At 38.0% G+C, this 16,579-nt stretch overlaps 1 protein-coding gene across 9 annotated transcripts in view; it reads left to right on the top strand.

Moving 5' to 3' along the window:
* LOC122557816 (zinc finger protein 143-like) overlaps positions 1 to 16,579 on the top strand; it is a 98,010-nt gene that overhangs the window by 58,429 nt on the left and 23,002 nt on the right. For all 9 annotated transcript variants that reach the window (XM_043705894.1, XM_043705891.1, XM_043705892.1 and 6 more), the window contains 4 exons: positions 757 to 882; positions 9,952 to 10,131; positions 11,109 to 11,333; positions 15,879 to 16,033. In XM_043705894.1, the coding sequence (XP_043561829.1) occupies positions 757 to 882; positions 9,952 to 10,131; positions 11,109 to 11,333; positions 15,879 to 16,033 (686 nt within the window). The remainder of the gene's footprint in view (positions 1 to 756; positions 883 to 9,951; positions 10,132 to 11,108; positions 11,334 to 15,878; positions 16,034 to 16,579) is intronic.

The following is a 16,579-nucleotide window of genomic DNA, read 5'->3' on the forward strand; positions in this document are numbered from 1 at the left end:
TCCTCTCCCAGAAAAGATAAATATGCTTGCATGAAAACAAAGTCAGGAAATGAAGGAGTGCATTAAAACGTAAGTTGCTGTTGAGCACTGCTCACTTATTTCTCATTCCTGGTCAGTGATCTCTGGCCACTCTGTCTCTTTCAATACCTCCTCAAGAGTCACAGTAGCCAGAAACTAAAACTTTGCAAAGTTGCTTGGGAATCCTTTAAACATAATTCCAGTTTGCCAGTGCAAAATCTGGTCTGATTATAAGTCTTTTGTCCAAAATGTGGGAGAACCTGAAATCTGCCAAGGTCTCAGTCCCAATAATACTGAACTTTGGAATCAGATTTGCACTCTTCCACTGACTCCATAACACCCTGACAACTCCTTTGAGAAATTATTAGTTAGTTTTCACCCTTCTAGTACTTGGTTATCCATTCCTTTGGTTTACCATACATGTCCGGTATTTAGTTTAATGATTGGAATAATCAAATTGTAGTGTCTATACTGCATTTAAAATAAAGGTACACTGTGTACAAGCTACAAAAATAGTATAATTTGAAATGTTTAAACTAAAATGCAACAATTATCAATCTCATACCTTTCCACTTGTTTTGTGATGGTGCTCCATTGTCACTGCATCCAATGTCAGTAAGCATGAAAAATCTGTTTGCTGAGGTTTTTGCCTACAATCTGATTAAAAGTCTGTTTGCTTAGTTCCATGATTGTTCAATGTTGTATTTTCCTCTATGAATACTTCTGTTCCTGTTTCAGGATATGGATTAAAAAGCCATACAAGAACCCATACAGGAGAAAAGCCATACAGATGCCCAGAAGAAAGTTGTGACAAAGCGTTTAAAACCTCAGGGGATTTGCAGAAACACATCCGAACTCACACAGGTCAAACAGAATATATAAATTACATCTGGTTAAAAGAAAATGCATTTTTCATTTTTTTCATTCTCACATCCTCAATTAAAAATACAACTTGATGTAACCTGTTTGGTAACCAGCTTTTTCTTCAAGTGGACCTTTATGGAAATACTTGGGTTTTCAGTAAAAACATTAATGTTTGCAATCTGATACTTGTTTGCTGTCAGGGCAACTTGAGTGATGAAATTGAAAGCTGTAATTCTATAATACAATAGATTGTGTTTTTATAACTATCTTCTTTATATTTTATAGCGTTATAAATACATGCCACTAACTCTAACCGCTACTTTTCTTTCCTGTTTGGGTTACTTGATTCCTAGAAAACAGAATGATATCAATGCAGTTTCCACATATCACTTCATCTAAATGATACCATAGTAACTTAACAACAATTTGCCTTTATGTGATAGCTTTAATGAAGTAAAATGTCCCAAAGTTTTTCTCAAAGGTGACTGAAAGATTGCTTAAAGAGGGAGATTTTAGAAAGTGTCTTGAAGAAGGAGGTAGATAGATGGAGGAGTTTAAACAGGGAATTTCTGAGTTTGGAGCCGAGGAATCAAAAAGATGTCAATGGTGGATGGGTTACAATTGGAATGAATAAGAAACCAAAATTGAAGGAGCACAAAGATCCTGGCAGGTTGACACCTGGTGGAGGTGGCAGAGATAGGGATGGATTAGACCGTCCCTTTCTTGTTGTGTTGTGACTCACTTGTTGTGAGTTTGGATGTGACACAGAATTTCAGATGAGCTAAAGTTTGTGTGAGATGGGAGCTGTGAGATCTGGCAAAGTCTTGAGTACGTAAGTCACTTAGATTAGATTAGATTAGATTACAGTGTGGAAACAGGCCCTTCGGCCCAACAAGTCCACACCGACCCGCCGAAGCGAAACCCACCCATACCCCTACATTTACCCCTTACCTAACACTACGGGCAATTTAGTATGGCCAATTCACCTGACCCTGCACATCTTTGGACTGTGGGAGGAAACCGGAGCACCCGGAGGAAACCCACGCAGACCCGGGGAGAACGTGCAAACTCCACACAGTCAGTCGCCTGAGGCGGGAATTGAACCCGGGTCTCAGGCGCTGTGAGGCAGCAGTGCTAACCACTATGCCACCGTGCCGCCCACAGCAAACTCCACACAGTCAGTCGCCTGAGGCGGGAATTGAACCCGGGTCTCAGGCGCTGTGAGGCAGCAGTGCTAACCACTATGCCACCGTGCCGCCCAGAAAGTCATGGATGAGTATGACAGCAGGAGATGAGTTGAGGCAGTGCGGAGTTGAGCCATGCTGCAGTAGAACATGTAGATGATACCAAAAGAGAAAATACTGGAAAATCTCAGCAGGTCTGGCAGCATCTGTAAGGAGAGAAAAGAGCTGACGTTTCAAGTCTAACTGACCCTCTAACAGACCTGCTGAGATTTTCCAGCATTTTCTCTTTTGGTTTCAGATTCCAGCATCCGCAGTAATTTGCTTTTATTTTGTTTTTACTATGTAGATGATGTTTAAATAATGTTAATGTGCGGTAAAAAATGTATCACCGTCAAAGAAGATACCAAAATTGAGAACAGTCAGGCTGCAAATGGAAGGGAATGGAGTCAGAGACTACTTAGTGGACATTGGGGACAAAAAACAATGACTTGAGTCTTCCCAGTACTTATTTGGGGAAAATCTTGGGGATGTCTGAAAAACTGTCTTGACAATTGAGAGACTATGGAAAAGTTGAAAAGGTTGATGGTGGGGTAGAGCTGAATGTCATCTGAATCCATGTGGAACTTGCCATGCTTTCAGATATTGTGGTAGAAGCCAATATGTGGACAAGAGGTGAGAGAAAGCCAGGGACAGATATTTGTGGATTCCAGAGGTAACAGTGTAGTTGTGGGAAGAGATTCTCTGATCCTCTAGTTGCAACTGGATAGATGATAAAATCAGGTGAATGAAGTCCCATCCAACTGGATGATTGAAGAGGATAAAGTGGTTAGCCATGTCAAAGGCTGTCAGCCGTTTAGAAGGTTAAGTGGGATGGCTCATCATGGCCATAGCTACGTAATTTGTCAGGATGCCATTTGCAACTTTATATTGAAGTGGAAACCGCTTTGGAGAGATCCAAACGTGAATTCTGGGAAATTTGAGCACGAATTTGGTAGGTGATAACCTATTACACGGCTTTGGTCCAAAAACGAAGTTTGGAAAAGGGACATTAGTTTCCAAGGACTCTGAACTCAAGAGTTGATTATTGGAAGAGGGACTGCTGATGACAAACTTGAAGGATAAGAGATAGTATCAGGTGAGAGAGAGCTGTTAATTTGTTCAGATGATTTGGGAATCAAACTATCTCTGAGAAACCTGATGTGGTATTTGGTAAAGATTGAGATGTTCAAAGGAAAAGGGAAAAGATGGAAGTGTGATTTTGTGATGAGCCCTACATAATTGGAAGCAGCGAGATCCCTTTCTAATTCATTGGAATTAGGCCTTCTCCAGATAGGCAATTTATACTTACTTGTTCCTTACCATTTTTCAAAACCATTCTAAATCTGATTATATTATGATCATTATTCCTCATGTGACCTCCCACTTAAAATGTTCTACCTATCTCACTTTGTTCCCAGATCTTGATCCACCAATGCTTCCTCATTGGGTTGAAAGCCTACAGATGAAAATTTTCTTGTGTACACTTTAGAAAATGTCCCCCTTCTGTACTTTTTGTTCTTAAATTTGTTACTGTTCACATTAGGATAACTGAATACCCCATTATTCCTACCCTGTAGTTCTTGCATCTTTCTGTAACTCATCTGCAGATTTGTTCCTCTGTTTCCACCTTGTATTCGGTTCAGTTTTTTGAGATGTCAAATATATACATGACTTTTTCTTTAAGTGTAATTTCAATGTGATAACATTATCACTAGCTGAAAAATATTAATCGTTTAAGAGACCCTAACTATTTGTTTATCACAGACTATTTGCTTTCATGCCTTTCAACAAAGCTTTATTACCATAGCAACCAAATCTATCTGGATAACATGAGCCGCAGAGTAACCTGGCTACTTACCAGCAATAGCAGAATTACCTGCAGGATTTGGATTTCACTGAGTTGGCATATATCTTCCGATATGTAATTGAAAAAAAACACTGCCAGTACAGTTCAGTACTTTTGAAGTTTAAAGGTATAGTTTCTGGTTTTCTAAGATGGGATTGTCTATTTTGTCGTCTTCATTTTTTTCAACAAGTTTTCTTTGCCTGTGGCATTAACTCTTTGCTGGGACATTAGAAACCCGCCATTGTTGCATGTAAGTAGCCATTTCATGTGTGAAACTGGGCAACTACTATTGCGGTATAACATTTTTCATGTTGTCTTTGCCTTGTGACTCTACAGTTTTATGTAAACTGTAGCTTGACAGCATAAATTAAAAGAAGTAATGATATAGGTAACAGTGCCAGAATTAACAGTCGGGGTCAACATTTACTGGCACTTGAGAGAGGAAGAGTGCAAAGATAAGGCAGCAAACCATTTCTCCTTCTACAGGACCATCCAAACTTGAAACCTCTGCCGCAAAGAAGAACAAGGGCCACAGATGCATGGAAGCACAAACACCTGCAAGTTTCACTTTTTGCTATACACCATCCTGACTTGGACTATATTGTCGATGCTTCACTTGTACTGAGTCTATTACATGGAATCTCCTTTCAGCAGTACTGTGAATGTAACTACACCAGATGGACTATAGCAGTTCAAGTACTTACAGGATCTTTTCATGGGCTTGTGCCCGTCAACTCTCCTGCTCCTTGGATGCTGCCTGATCTGCTGTGCTTTTCCAGCATGATCTTTTTTAGACTCTGATTCTCCAGCATGTGCAGTCCTCACTTTCTCCTTTTCAACATCAGTTAGGGATCAACAGCATGAAACTCTCCTCCCATGAAAAACTTTTTAAAAAATCAATGCAAGATTTTAAAATTTGTTGTGTTGAAGGAAAGCGAACCAGTGAAATTTGATGAGAAACTCTACGTGGAGTTTATATAGGATGGGACATAGAAACTTGGAAAGTAGACTATTGGAGTAAACAATTTTGGAATCAATTAAGGCCTGGCTGACGATTTCAATGTATGTGGGACAAGCTTGGTGGATGCAGTGTTGTGGAGTTGTGCACTTTGAACAGCTATCATTAAATAGCTGGTCATTTTTCCCCTTCCCTTCCCAGACTGTTGTCCAGTTATTGAACCTGGAATCTTCATGTTCTTTTCTGGAATTGAAGCTTGTATTTGTTGCTGTGAATAGCCCAGTTACTAGCTAGATTAGTTTGAGCTGCAAGTTAGCTTTTTGAATTAATCTATTGCTGTTGTCCATTTCTGGAGTGGGTTGTCTTTTCCAGAGGACAGTTTGTATGTTGAATTCAGAAATGAACACCATTTTAACAAAAACCTGCTGTCATCTTCATAAAGCAACTCATAAATGAAGAACACAGGAGACAAACCTAAAAGAGAAAATAATGTAGTATAATTTCAAGTTTATCAAATATGTCAGGAAGAAATTAGACTAGAAATTGAGCCAAATTCTAAAAAGCTGGGAGAAAATTAGCAACTTCTAAATAGAGACAAATACGAAAATTGAGATAATAAGTTGGAATAAAAGTGAAATAAGTAAATATAATGAAGAAATGAAGGGTGCACAGTAGAGCTAAGATCAAAGTGAATGATGAAAGAATAAAGTTTTCAGAAGGGAATAAAACAAAAGTGAAAATAGTAAAGCTGATTGTTTAATGTTGGTATTTCATTCTGAAAGAATGGCGCTCAGTGGAACTCTGAACTTTATTTTTATTCATTACTTTATCAATCTCAATTTGGATCAATAGAAAGTATTTTCTTGCAGATCTGACCATTGATATTAGGACCACAAAAACACACACTCTTTTTGATGTCCCACCTGAAAGTTGTGCTTTGAAAAATATTATCACTTGTGAGTTCTGAAAAACTTTTAATGTAATTCAGTCCTGAAATGTATTTGAACCAATAATGTTCTGTCGAAGATGTGAGTGCTACTGAGTCAGTTAGCTCTCAAGAATCAATTAAATGCTAGAATAAGTAACAACATTGGAACAGCATTTTGGCATTTACTGCAATGACTTTTGTGATCCACTTTGAAATGTAAACCATTCTAGTACCTAAAATCCTGTTAATATGTGGTTGCTTAATAATACAATAAGAATGACATATATACGATAAACTTTGAGGATAGCATTGTGTTAAAGGTATTGGCATTCTACTTAGTGGGCTACAAAGTAACATATGACATGTTCCCCATGTTCCTTGCACAGTTTCTGAACTGCACTGTGCTGTACAAGCAGAGATTAAGTCAACATCAGGAAATGGAGGAAGCGGAGTTTTAGAGCAGTATTGACGGATTGTTACCGTCACAAAGGTAAATGAACATTTAATTGCACAGAAATTACACATGAATACAGACCATTTGGCCCACCCAGTCTAGTGTTACTGGCAAGGCCAGCATTCGTCGCTTACCTATGATTTCCCTTCAAGAGATGATGATGAGCCGCTATCTTAAACTGTTGCTTAGTGTGTTGAAGAAAGTCCCACAGTGCGCTCACCTGTGGAATTCCAAGATTTTGACCCAGCGCCAATGATGGAACAATTATACATTTCTAAGTCTAGATGTCATGAGGGAATCTCAAAGGTGATGATGTTCCTGTATGTGTGCTGCCCTTTTTCTTCTCAATGGTAAAAATCGAGGGGTTTGGGTAGGGCTGTCAATGAAATCATGCTGATGTATATCCTGCAAATGAGCGGTCATTGATTTTTCTTCAGCTAACTATATAACCTGTTCTTAAATATTGACATGATCTCTGCTCACTTAAAAGTATTGCATTCTACAGCCGCACAACCCACTATGTAAAATATTTCTTCGGCTCTCTGTTTTACAATTTTATATTTAATGTTGTATCTATCAATATTCCTTCTATACTAGACATTTACCCCATCTCATCACTTAATAACTTGATGTATCCCTAAAACATATACATTTAATCCCTTCTATTTTAAAAATAAATCTAACTTTCCAAATAATGTCTTCTATTTTTACTGCATGATCAATAAATCTAATTTTATTAGTACTGTGTTTGCAAAATTAAAAAGTAAATGTTGCAATTTAATATGTACTTAATGTAAAAACCTAAAAAAAAAAGGAGTATACCATCTGGCCAGTCAAACCTGCTCTGGCATTCAATAAGATTGTACCTGATCTTCCTCAGGCCTCAATTCTTCTTTTAATGCCAGCTCCTCACTAACCGCAACTCCCTAACATTTCAAAAATTTCTGTTTAAATACTTTGCGATTGAGCCTCCACAACTCTCCGTAGTAAAGAATCCCAGACATAGATAACCTTCTGGGAAATGAAATTCTTTCAGATCTGTTCTAAATCATGTCCCCTTATTCTTAACTACATCCACTTGTGTAAATATCTTCTCACATTTACCTGATTGAACCCCTTCAGAATCTTGTATGTTTCAATTGGATCACCACCTCATTCTTCTAAACTCCAACAAATGAAGACCTAACCTGTTTAGCTGTTGGTCAATCCCATCATCCCAGGTGACATCACATTTCCCCATAATAAACTCCATGTGCTAGGTTTTTGCCTTCTCAACCCATGACTTTCCCCTTGTAAATTCCTTGTGTCCTATCATAACAAGCCATCCAGCCTACTGTTGTATCATCAGCAAAGTTGGATACACTGCACTCTGCTGCCTCCTTGAAGTTATGAATATTTGGAGTAAATTATTGAGGTCCTGTGAATAATCCTTGCAACACTCCATTCGTTACAACTTTCCAGAAAGCGATTAATGAAGACAAATAAAAGTACCTTACAGTCAGAAATAGGGCATAATGAAAACAAAAAGATGGCAGACTAATTAAATGCATATCTTAGTTCAGTCTTCACAAAGAAGTACTCAAAAAAAGTCCCAAAAGTGTGAGGGAACAGCCCAGTGAGAGGTAGGAACTGAAAGAAATCTGTATTAGTAAGGAAACTGATGGGTTTAAAGGCCAATAAATTCCCCAGTGGATAATGATCTACATCCCAGAGTATTTAAGGAAGTAACCCTAGAAAATAGTGGATGCATTGATGGTGAACATCTTTTTAAAAGTCTGTAGACTGGGGAACAGTTCCTATGGATTGGATGGATTCTAATCTAATCTTACTGTTTAGAGAGGGAGATATAGAGAAAACAGGGAATTACAGATCAATTAGTACAGATCATTGATGTTGGTAATGGGGAAAATACCCATTATAAACAATTTAATAGCAGAACACTTGGAAAACAGTGACATGATCAGACAGAGTCAACATGGATTTATGAAAGAGAAATCAAGATTGACAAATTTACTGGAATTTTTTGAGGATGTTGCTAAATAGAGTTCATCAAGAAGAGCCTGTTGATATAGTTTACTTCAACTTTCAGAAGGCTTTTAATAAGGTCCAACATAAGAGATTAGCATGTTAAAATGCATGGAATTGCATATAGTGTACAGACATGGATAAAGAATTCGTTGGCAAAAGAAAAATATTTTTCTGAGTGGCAGCTATTTTCTTGGCGATTGATTGGGAAAAGGGGAGATCCCTGTGCACCCAGTTTTTGAAAATGAGCATGCAAGTGCAGCAGGTGATGAAGACAAATGGTATGTTGGTGGGAGCAGGGGTGTCTTGCTGTAATTAGACCACACCTGGGTTAATATGTGCCGTGATGTGGAGGTGCCGATGTTGAACTGGGGTGAATAAAGTTAAAGATCATACAACAGCAGGTTATAGTCCAACACATTTATTTGGAGGCACTAGTGTTCAGAGTGCTGCTCCTTCATGAGGTGGTATTATTATATGCAGTTTCAATCACCTTATCTGGGGCAGGAAATTCTGGTGTTGGAGAGAATGCAACAAATGTTTACTGTTTTCTGGGATGGCAGGACTGAAATATGAGGAGAGATTGGATTGTTTAAGATTATGTTCACTGTAGTTTAAAAGAATGAGGAGCGATATCATGGAAGCACTATAAAATTCTAACTGGACTAGAAGGGTAAAGGCAAGAAGGAGCTTCCTCATGACCAGGGAATCCCAGAACCAGTGGTCACAGTTTAAGGATACAGGTCATTCTGCTGTAATGTGCGTTTCATTAAGGCGAATTCATTATAATGCGATTGAAGAATTAGGGACAGTGCTTCTAAAGTGCAAAACTTTAAAACGTGTTGGCTGTAACGCGATTACATCGCCAACATTTTAAGCACTGTTTCTAACATGAGAAACATTTTCTATAATGTGGGGTTGCACAAGAATGCAACCATTACGTTACAGAAGAAGTACTTGTATGTGATAGGCCATTTTGGACTGAAATGAGGAGAAATTTCTTCATCCAGAGAATGGAGAGCCTGTGGGATTCCCTGCCTCAGAGAGTGGTTCATGTCACAGCATTGAATGTTTTCAAGAAGGAGGTGAATGTAATTCTTAAGGCTAATGCTATCAAAAGGTATGGGGGCAAAATGGCAATGGTGTACTGAATTATATGATAAGCCTTGATCATATTGAATGGACTTGTTTTTGATGATTCTATTCAAACTTTGGCTTGTGTGTGTTAACTCATCCGAAATCCATGTTGTAATGTTACCCTCATTACCGTGAACTCCAATCTTGTGCAATAACATTTTACTTGACACCTTATCAAATGCGTTCTGGATACAAGGTTTTGGACCAATTAAATGTTTAGTTATTGGACAAAAAAAAATCAAAATAAAATGAATGTTATTGTTTGTATCCTTGTTTTACTACTCGAGGTTAAAGGAAATATAGGTAAATCAAAAAATTTTGAATCAAATCTCTGGCAGAACTATTGTGCAATAGTTATTTTCAAGCATGCATATGCATAACGATAAAGATGTAAATATGATATTACAGTAATATGTTGACTAAATATTGGAGCTGATTTACTACATGTGTTATGCCCTGTTTTTGTTAAAGTCAAATTGCATTGTATCTGATAAACAGGTGAAAGACCATTTAAATGCCCATTTGAAGGCTGTGGCAGATCGTTCACCACATCAAATATTCGTAAAGTGCATATTCGGACTCATACAGGTGAAAGGCCATATTTCTGTCCAGAGGCTGGCTGTGGAAGAGCCTTTGCTAGTGCCACCAATTACAAGAACCATATGAGGATACACACAGGTATCAAGCAGAATAAAATACGACTCAATATTTCCTAAAGCCTGCAATTGTTTTGTTACCTAACAGAGCAGATATCTATTTAACTATCCATTTTGGTAAAAAATGTAATGAATGCTTTCTTGCAATAAAAGTATAAGAGTGTTGTGCCATCTTTTTGATTCACTTTTGTTGTTCCTGAATGACACGTTATAGGTGAGAAGGGGAATGGCTCATTCTCAGGCTTCAGCCAATTTTAAGTCAATCAGTCATTTACTATGAGGAGCAAAATCTGGGATAAGTTTCAATCCTCACTTCCACTCAGATCCTTTACCTTTATAATGTTTAGAAGAGATTTTTTGATTGGAATGTGCAATGCACAGGTATATTTTCAATTTGTAGTCATAATATACATTATGCAGTGTGCATACAAGAATTTGCCAGAGTTTAAAATCCTTCAGAATAAGGTCTGAGTCTCAATTTCTTGTTCAAAGCCTGAAGGTCAGAATTTTTCATTGTTGAGTAACAAGACTAAATCCTGGAAAGGTGATGATCACTGTAACAGACACAGAAAAGGTGTTCTGTTTAAGTGAATAATTACCCTGTGCAGTTCCTGCATGTTTATAATGGGTGAGAGAATCCTGTTTAATTAAGCAAAAATTTTGAAACACTCAGCAAAAGATTCACAGTTGGCTAAAAGGAATTTATAGCCTGGATTTGATGTCTAGACTGCATGTTGGATTTAGGGCAGAAAAATTAACAACTCTGTACAGTTCGTGTAATGCTTCAGTGAATTGTTTTTCAAAGAAACATAAGAGGACTTAGCATGAAATGCTAATTCTGCTGAATTTGAGCTGTAACTTCTTTCAAACTATTAAATGACAAAAGAATTTTAAAAGATTACCTTTTTTGCACATTGCTGAAACATTTTATAATATTTTGCACTTTTATTGTTGAATTTATCTTTGTTATGTAATTATGATGTTATTTATAATTTTCAGGGGAAAAGCCTTATGTATGTACTGTACCTGGTTGTGATAAGCGTTTCACTGAGTACTCCAGTTTATATAAGCACCATGTAGTTCATACCCATTCTAAACCTTACAACTGTAACCACTGTGGCAAAACATATAAACAGACCTCTACCCTGGCAATGCATAAACGAACTGCACATGGTGACAGTGAACCAACTGAAGAAGAAGAAACTTTCTTTGAATCACAAGATGGTGAGTACAACTTTATTTGTTTTCATGTTTTTGTCCATGAGTCTTAGACTAGCTAGTAATATTCAATAATCCTGAAGAATCATAAAAAAAATTTTTTGGCAAAAGTCTGAAAATGTTTGTGTGCTGTGAAATTCATAAACATCATGGTTTAAAAAAAATCAATGTAAATGGGATTTGTAAAGTCAGTCTGAATATCTGATAAATATAGAACAGTCCAGCACAGAAATATGCCCACCATGTATATGCTGACCATGATGCCATTCTAAACTAATCCCATCTGCCAACACATGATCCATATCTCTCTATTCCCTGCCTGTTCATGTGTCTGTTTAAACGTTGTTATTTGTAACATATTGTTTATTCATCAGCTTCTTGTAATTTTCTAACTCCATTGAAACACAAGTGATTTTTCTGCAAATCTAATCTTTCCCATTGTAAGACTAAGCATACTCAGCTGTACAACACCCTCTTTTCTTTCCACTTATGTAGCTGGGTATTTGGCTGCTTTTGAATCTCAAACATGCAACTGTAGGTTTTTGGATAGCAAATGGATATTTAGTTTTGGGATGCACAGGACATTGGTTAGGCCACTGTTGGAATATTGCATGCAATTCCGGTCTCCTCCCTATTGGAAATGTTGTGACACTTGAAAGGTTCAGAAAAGATTTACAATGATGTTGCCAGGGTTGGAGGATTTGAGCTATAGGGAGAGATTAGATAGGCTGCGGCTGTTTTTCCTGGAGCGTCAGAGGCTGAGGGGTGAGCTTATAGAGGTTTACAAAATTATGAGGGGCATGGATAGGATAAATAGACAAAGTCTTTTCCCTGGGGTGGTGGAGTCCAGAACTAGAGGCCATAGGTTTAGGGTGAGAGGGGAAAAGATATAAAGGAGACTGAAGGGGCAACTTTTTCTCACAGAGGGTGGTACATTTATGGAATGAGCTGCCAGAGGAAGTGGTGGAGGCTAGTGCAATTGCAACATTTAAAAGACATCTGGATGGGTATATGAATAGGAAGGGTTTGGAGGGATATGGGCCAGATGCTGGCAGGTGGGACTAGATTGGATTAGGATATCTGGTCGGCATGGACAAGTTGGATCGAAGGGCCTGACTGTTTAGGTGCTGTATGTCTCTATGACTCTGTTAGATGTAAATGAAAGGTAATTATGAAGTCAGTATTATGATGAAATCCTCTATAGCATTTGCTTGTTGTACCAAGCAAGCCAGCAATCTATGACCGATTAGCATTAATGGAGCAGATGGTCTGAAGGTTGTTGTGTGGCAACTTTGCATAATGCCTAGCAATTGGTGAGGGACTTACTGCAAGGTTTTCAATAGGTCACTTTTCAGGAATACTGAAGAGGAATTCAAAGGTTAGAGGAGAAAGAGAAAGAGGGAAATGTCGACTCTGTGGTAGGATTACTGAAGCTACTGTACTGATAAGAAGATAGTCAAACTACACACTATGTAGAGAGCTCAGGAAGGAGTCAAGAGCAATTGGATGTTTTTGGTATGTCAGAAAACAAGAAATTCTCAAAATTAGTGGGCATCTGGAGTCAGTCAGGACGCAAGTGGTCCTGGGGAGCTGAGACAGATCGTAGATTCTGTATCGGAAGGGACCTGTAAGCCGTAATAGAGTTATAGAGTTTTATACTATGGAAAGTGGCCATTCAGCCCATTGTGTCTATACCAGCTATCAAGCACTCTAATCCTATTTTACAGCATTTAGCTCATAACTTTGTATGTTATGGTGCTTAAGTGTTCATTTAAATACTTTTTAAATGTTGTGATGGTTTCTGCCCCTACCACCCTTTCAGGCATACCCATCACCCAAAAGTTTCCTTAAATTCCCTCGAAGTGTCCTGCCCCTTACCTTAAATCTGATTAACCTAAGATTTGATCCCTCTATTGAGGGGAAACATTTCTTTCTCTCCACCCAATCTGTGTCCTATTTAATTTTGTACAGCTCAGTCAGGTCTTCTCACCATCTCCCCCCCCCCACCCCCAGCTTTCTCTGCTGTGAGGAAAGCAACCTCACCCTACTTAGTCTCTCTTATTAGCTGAAATGATACTTCAGTGCAACTGAGGTAGTGGGGATTGAAAGCACGGAAGCAATGTTTGCTTGATGTAGCTGAGAAAAACTGGAACTTGGGGAAAACCGGGAACAATTTTAATTTGGTAGAGCTAGCTGTTGGTGGAGTTATATTTCTGAATGAGTGCAGTTTTGGAGTCCAGGGATAGATACAGAATGGGAGCAGTTAGTAAAGCGGCACAGAACTCTTGAGAGAGAATTTCAAGGCAAATCCTTGAGAAGTTTAATGGGATTTTCTGATTCACTGTGTCATCACCATTTGGAGGACATTGCTGAATATCCCAGAGAAGGAGGTTTAGAGGGGATTTAAATAAGCATTTGGGTGATAGGTATGCCTGCAAGGGTGATTGGGACAGAAACTATCACAACATTTAAAAAGTATTTAAATCATGTTATGGACCAGGCCAGACTCTCTCAAAATATTTTAAGAAGGTAGCCCAGATCCTAACTTGTATTTTTTTTAAAGGCAGATTTAATGTGGATATTCCAGGGGTGATGCAGGTAGTCAAACCACTCGGCTTCAAGCAAAACAGAATTTATTTAAACACTGCCCTTCAAACATGAAAAAAAACAGAATTTAGAATAACAACTATTTGAAAAGCCAACCAACTCAAAATCTCAACTTAGTGAACTTATTCCAATTCCCGCAACTTCCCATTAACACACCTCTTGGCAAATTGTAAATTCAAACACAGGTCCTTACAGGCAAGATCGGTTTCAGCTAGAAAGTTCAGGCAAGAAGTATCTGTGAAAGCATGTAATCTCTTTTTCACTGTAACTGCTTCTCTGCTACCAGCAGTTTTTTGTCTGCCTGTTTAGAATCAAAGCCTGAACTGGGAGAACTGGCCACTCCCCTGCCATTGTTAAAGTAAGCTCTTTCTGAGACATATCAGCACCTCTGCCTTTATGACCCCTTGTTATGGTTCTGTTTGCCGAGCTGGGAATTTGTGTTGCAGACGTTTCGTTCCCTGTCTAGGTGATATCCTCAGTGCTTGGGAACCTCCTGTGAAGCGCTTCTGTATTGTTTCCTCCGGCATTTATAGTGGTTTGTCTCTGCCGCTTCCGGTTGTCAGTTCCAGCTGTCCGCTGCAGTGGTCGGTATATTGGGTCCAGGTCGATGTGTTTGTTGATTAAATCTGTGTGTAGGGTGTTAATTCAGTCTGTTATGCATATTTACCAAGTGCTAATTCTTGAATATTAAGATTAAGTTGTATGTAAATTGTATTATTGTTCTAAAGTTATACAGTGGCGTTTGTTGTTGTTTATTCAAAACCATGAAAACCTGTGCCTCTATTCACTAAGTCCCCTGGATCTTTCACTTTATTTGTTTTTAAAAAAAATGGTACTGGTCCCAAGCCAGTTCACTATATCAATATGGCATTCTGGTCTATGATCATAATGATTTTTTAATCTAATAAAAATCAATTCTGTAGCTGTATTTTGTAGATCTGAGAAATTACGAATATATATTGTACTGTACAAATGTGATGGACTGATAATATTTTCGCTTCTCTCAATATTTCCACCTACTCATGAAGGTGATTTCTGCTCCTCTTTCTTCAACCACCCCCATATCCAACCCACCCCACCATATAAAAACCTCAGATGTTGGTGAGGTCATAAATTTCCAACTAGCAAATACACCTTGTAAACCTGGACCAAATCTCCTTTCTACTTAAACTATTTAGCTACATGTTGATATTGACCTTGAATAAATTTAATACTGATTTACAACGATTCTCATGCATATAGTCAAGGAATGATTTATGTCTGAGACTAATGAATCATCCAAAGTAAATGTGTTTCTGTTGTGTTTTGGCACTTGGAGTTTAGACTGCTCAGCATATCCACTCAGTATGAGAAAATGTGAATTTGCATTTCCTTTTTCTTCTCTTTGAACATGAGGGTCAAACAAACAGCCACAAACAACAGCTTTGTTTTATATGGTAATACCTCACTAATGTCAGTGCTGCAGCAGAAGGCAAGAAATTTTGCTGACCTTCTATGTTGGCAAAAAAGTGAGAATGAGAAATTTTTGAAGATAATACAAATATGGAATTGTATAAATCTGCTGCAATTGTTAATGCCTACTTGCTCTTTCTAAAACAAAAGACTTTCATATTGATTTGTTAGATTATTTTGTGAACTCTCAATTAAATAACATGCAAACTTGTTTAATGATATTGCACTGGAGACTGAAATAACAATATTATGCATTTTTGTGGCATGATAAAATAACAGCTTGGTGTAGCACAGAAGGCCATTCAGTCTATTCAGTTTATGTCGGCTATTTGAAACAGCAGTCCTTCATTCCCACTTGCCCCATTATTTCCCTGCAATCTTTCTCATAAATGTGAAATTACTAGTTTTAGACTTAACTGTATGTTTTTTGTATGTTCAATGAGATAGTCCCTAATTTGAAATGTATTGCTGTGTCCTATTTTGCTTTATAAGTTACCTCTGGAGATGAAATCCTTAAAGGACAACCAATTACCTATGTAACCGGAGTTGAAGAAGACAATGGATTATCTGGACAAGTTACTACAGTTGCTCAAGCAGACGTAGGTCAACATATGGCCCTTATTGCCCAAGATGGTACACAGCAACAGGTAAGAAAAAAAACTAAACTCAAATTCCTGTCTTGGCTAGCCTTGTAGAGTCCAGTTTTAATTTGTTTTTGTTTGCTTATTCTTCTCTTGGGGAGTCAGTCAGCTCAGTTGGCTGGCCAGCTGGTTTGTGATGCAGAGTGACACCAGCAGCATGGATTCATTTCCCACACTAGCTGAGGTTATCATGAAGGCTGTTCCTTTTCGACCCTTCCCTTTACCTGAAGCATGATGACCCTCGGGTTAAAATATCACCAATTGTTTCTGTCTAATAAGGGAGCAGCGCCATCATCTTCTGGAACTATGGTGACTTTACTCTTCTCCTTTCTGTCTGTTTCTTTATCCAATTTGTTTATTGCAGCTGCTGTATTTTTGCCATGATACCAAATAATTTTTTATAAGTCCAGCTAGGCATTATTGAACAAATCAGATCCCTGAATGAAGACTGACTCAATATATTTCTTCTTTAGTTAATTAATATGATTAACATTGAGATGAATTCACAAGAGGATGGAAGTTTTCTGCAACAGCAGGTATTTATGGTACACA

Source organism: Chiloscyllium plagiosum, chromosome 16 (genome assembly GCF_004010195.1).
Source record: "Chiloscyllium plagiosum isolate BGI_BamShark_2017 chromosome 16, ASM401019v2, whole genome shotgun sequence".
Lineage (NCBI taxonomy): Eukaryota > Metazoa > Chordata > Chondrichthyes > Orectolobiformes > Hemiscylliidae > Chiloscyllium > Chiloscyllium plagiosum.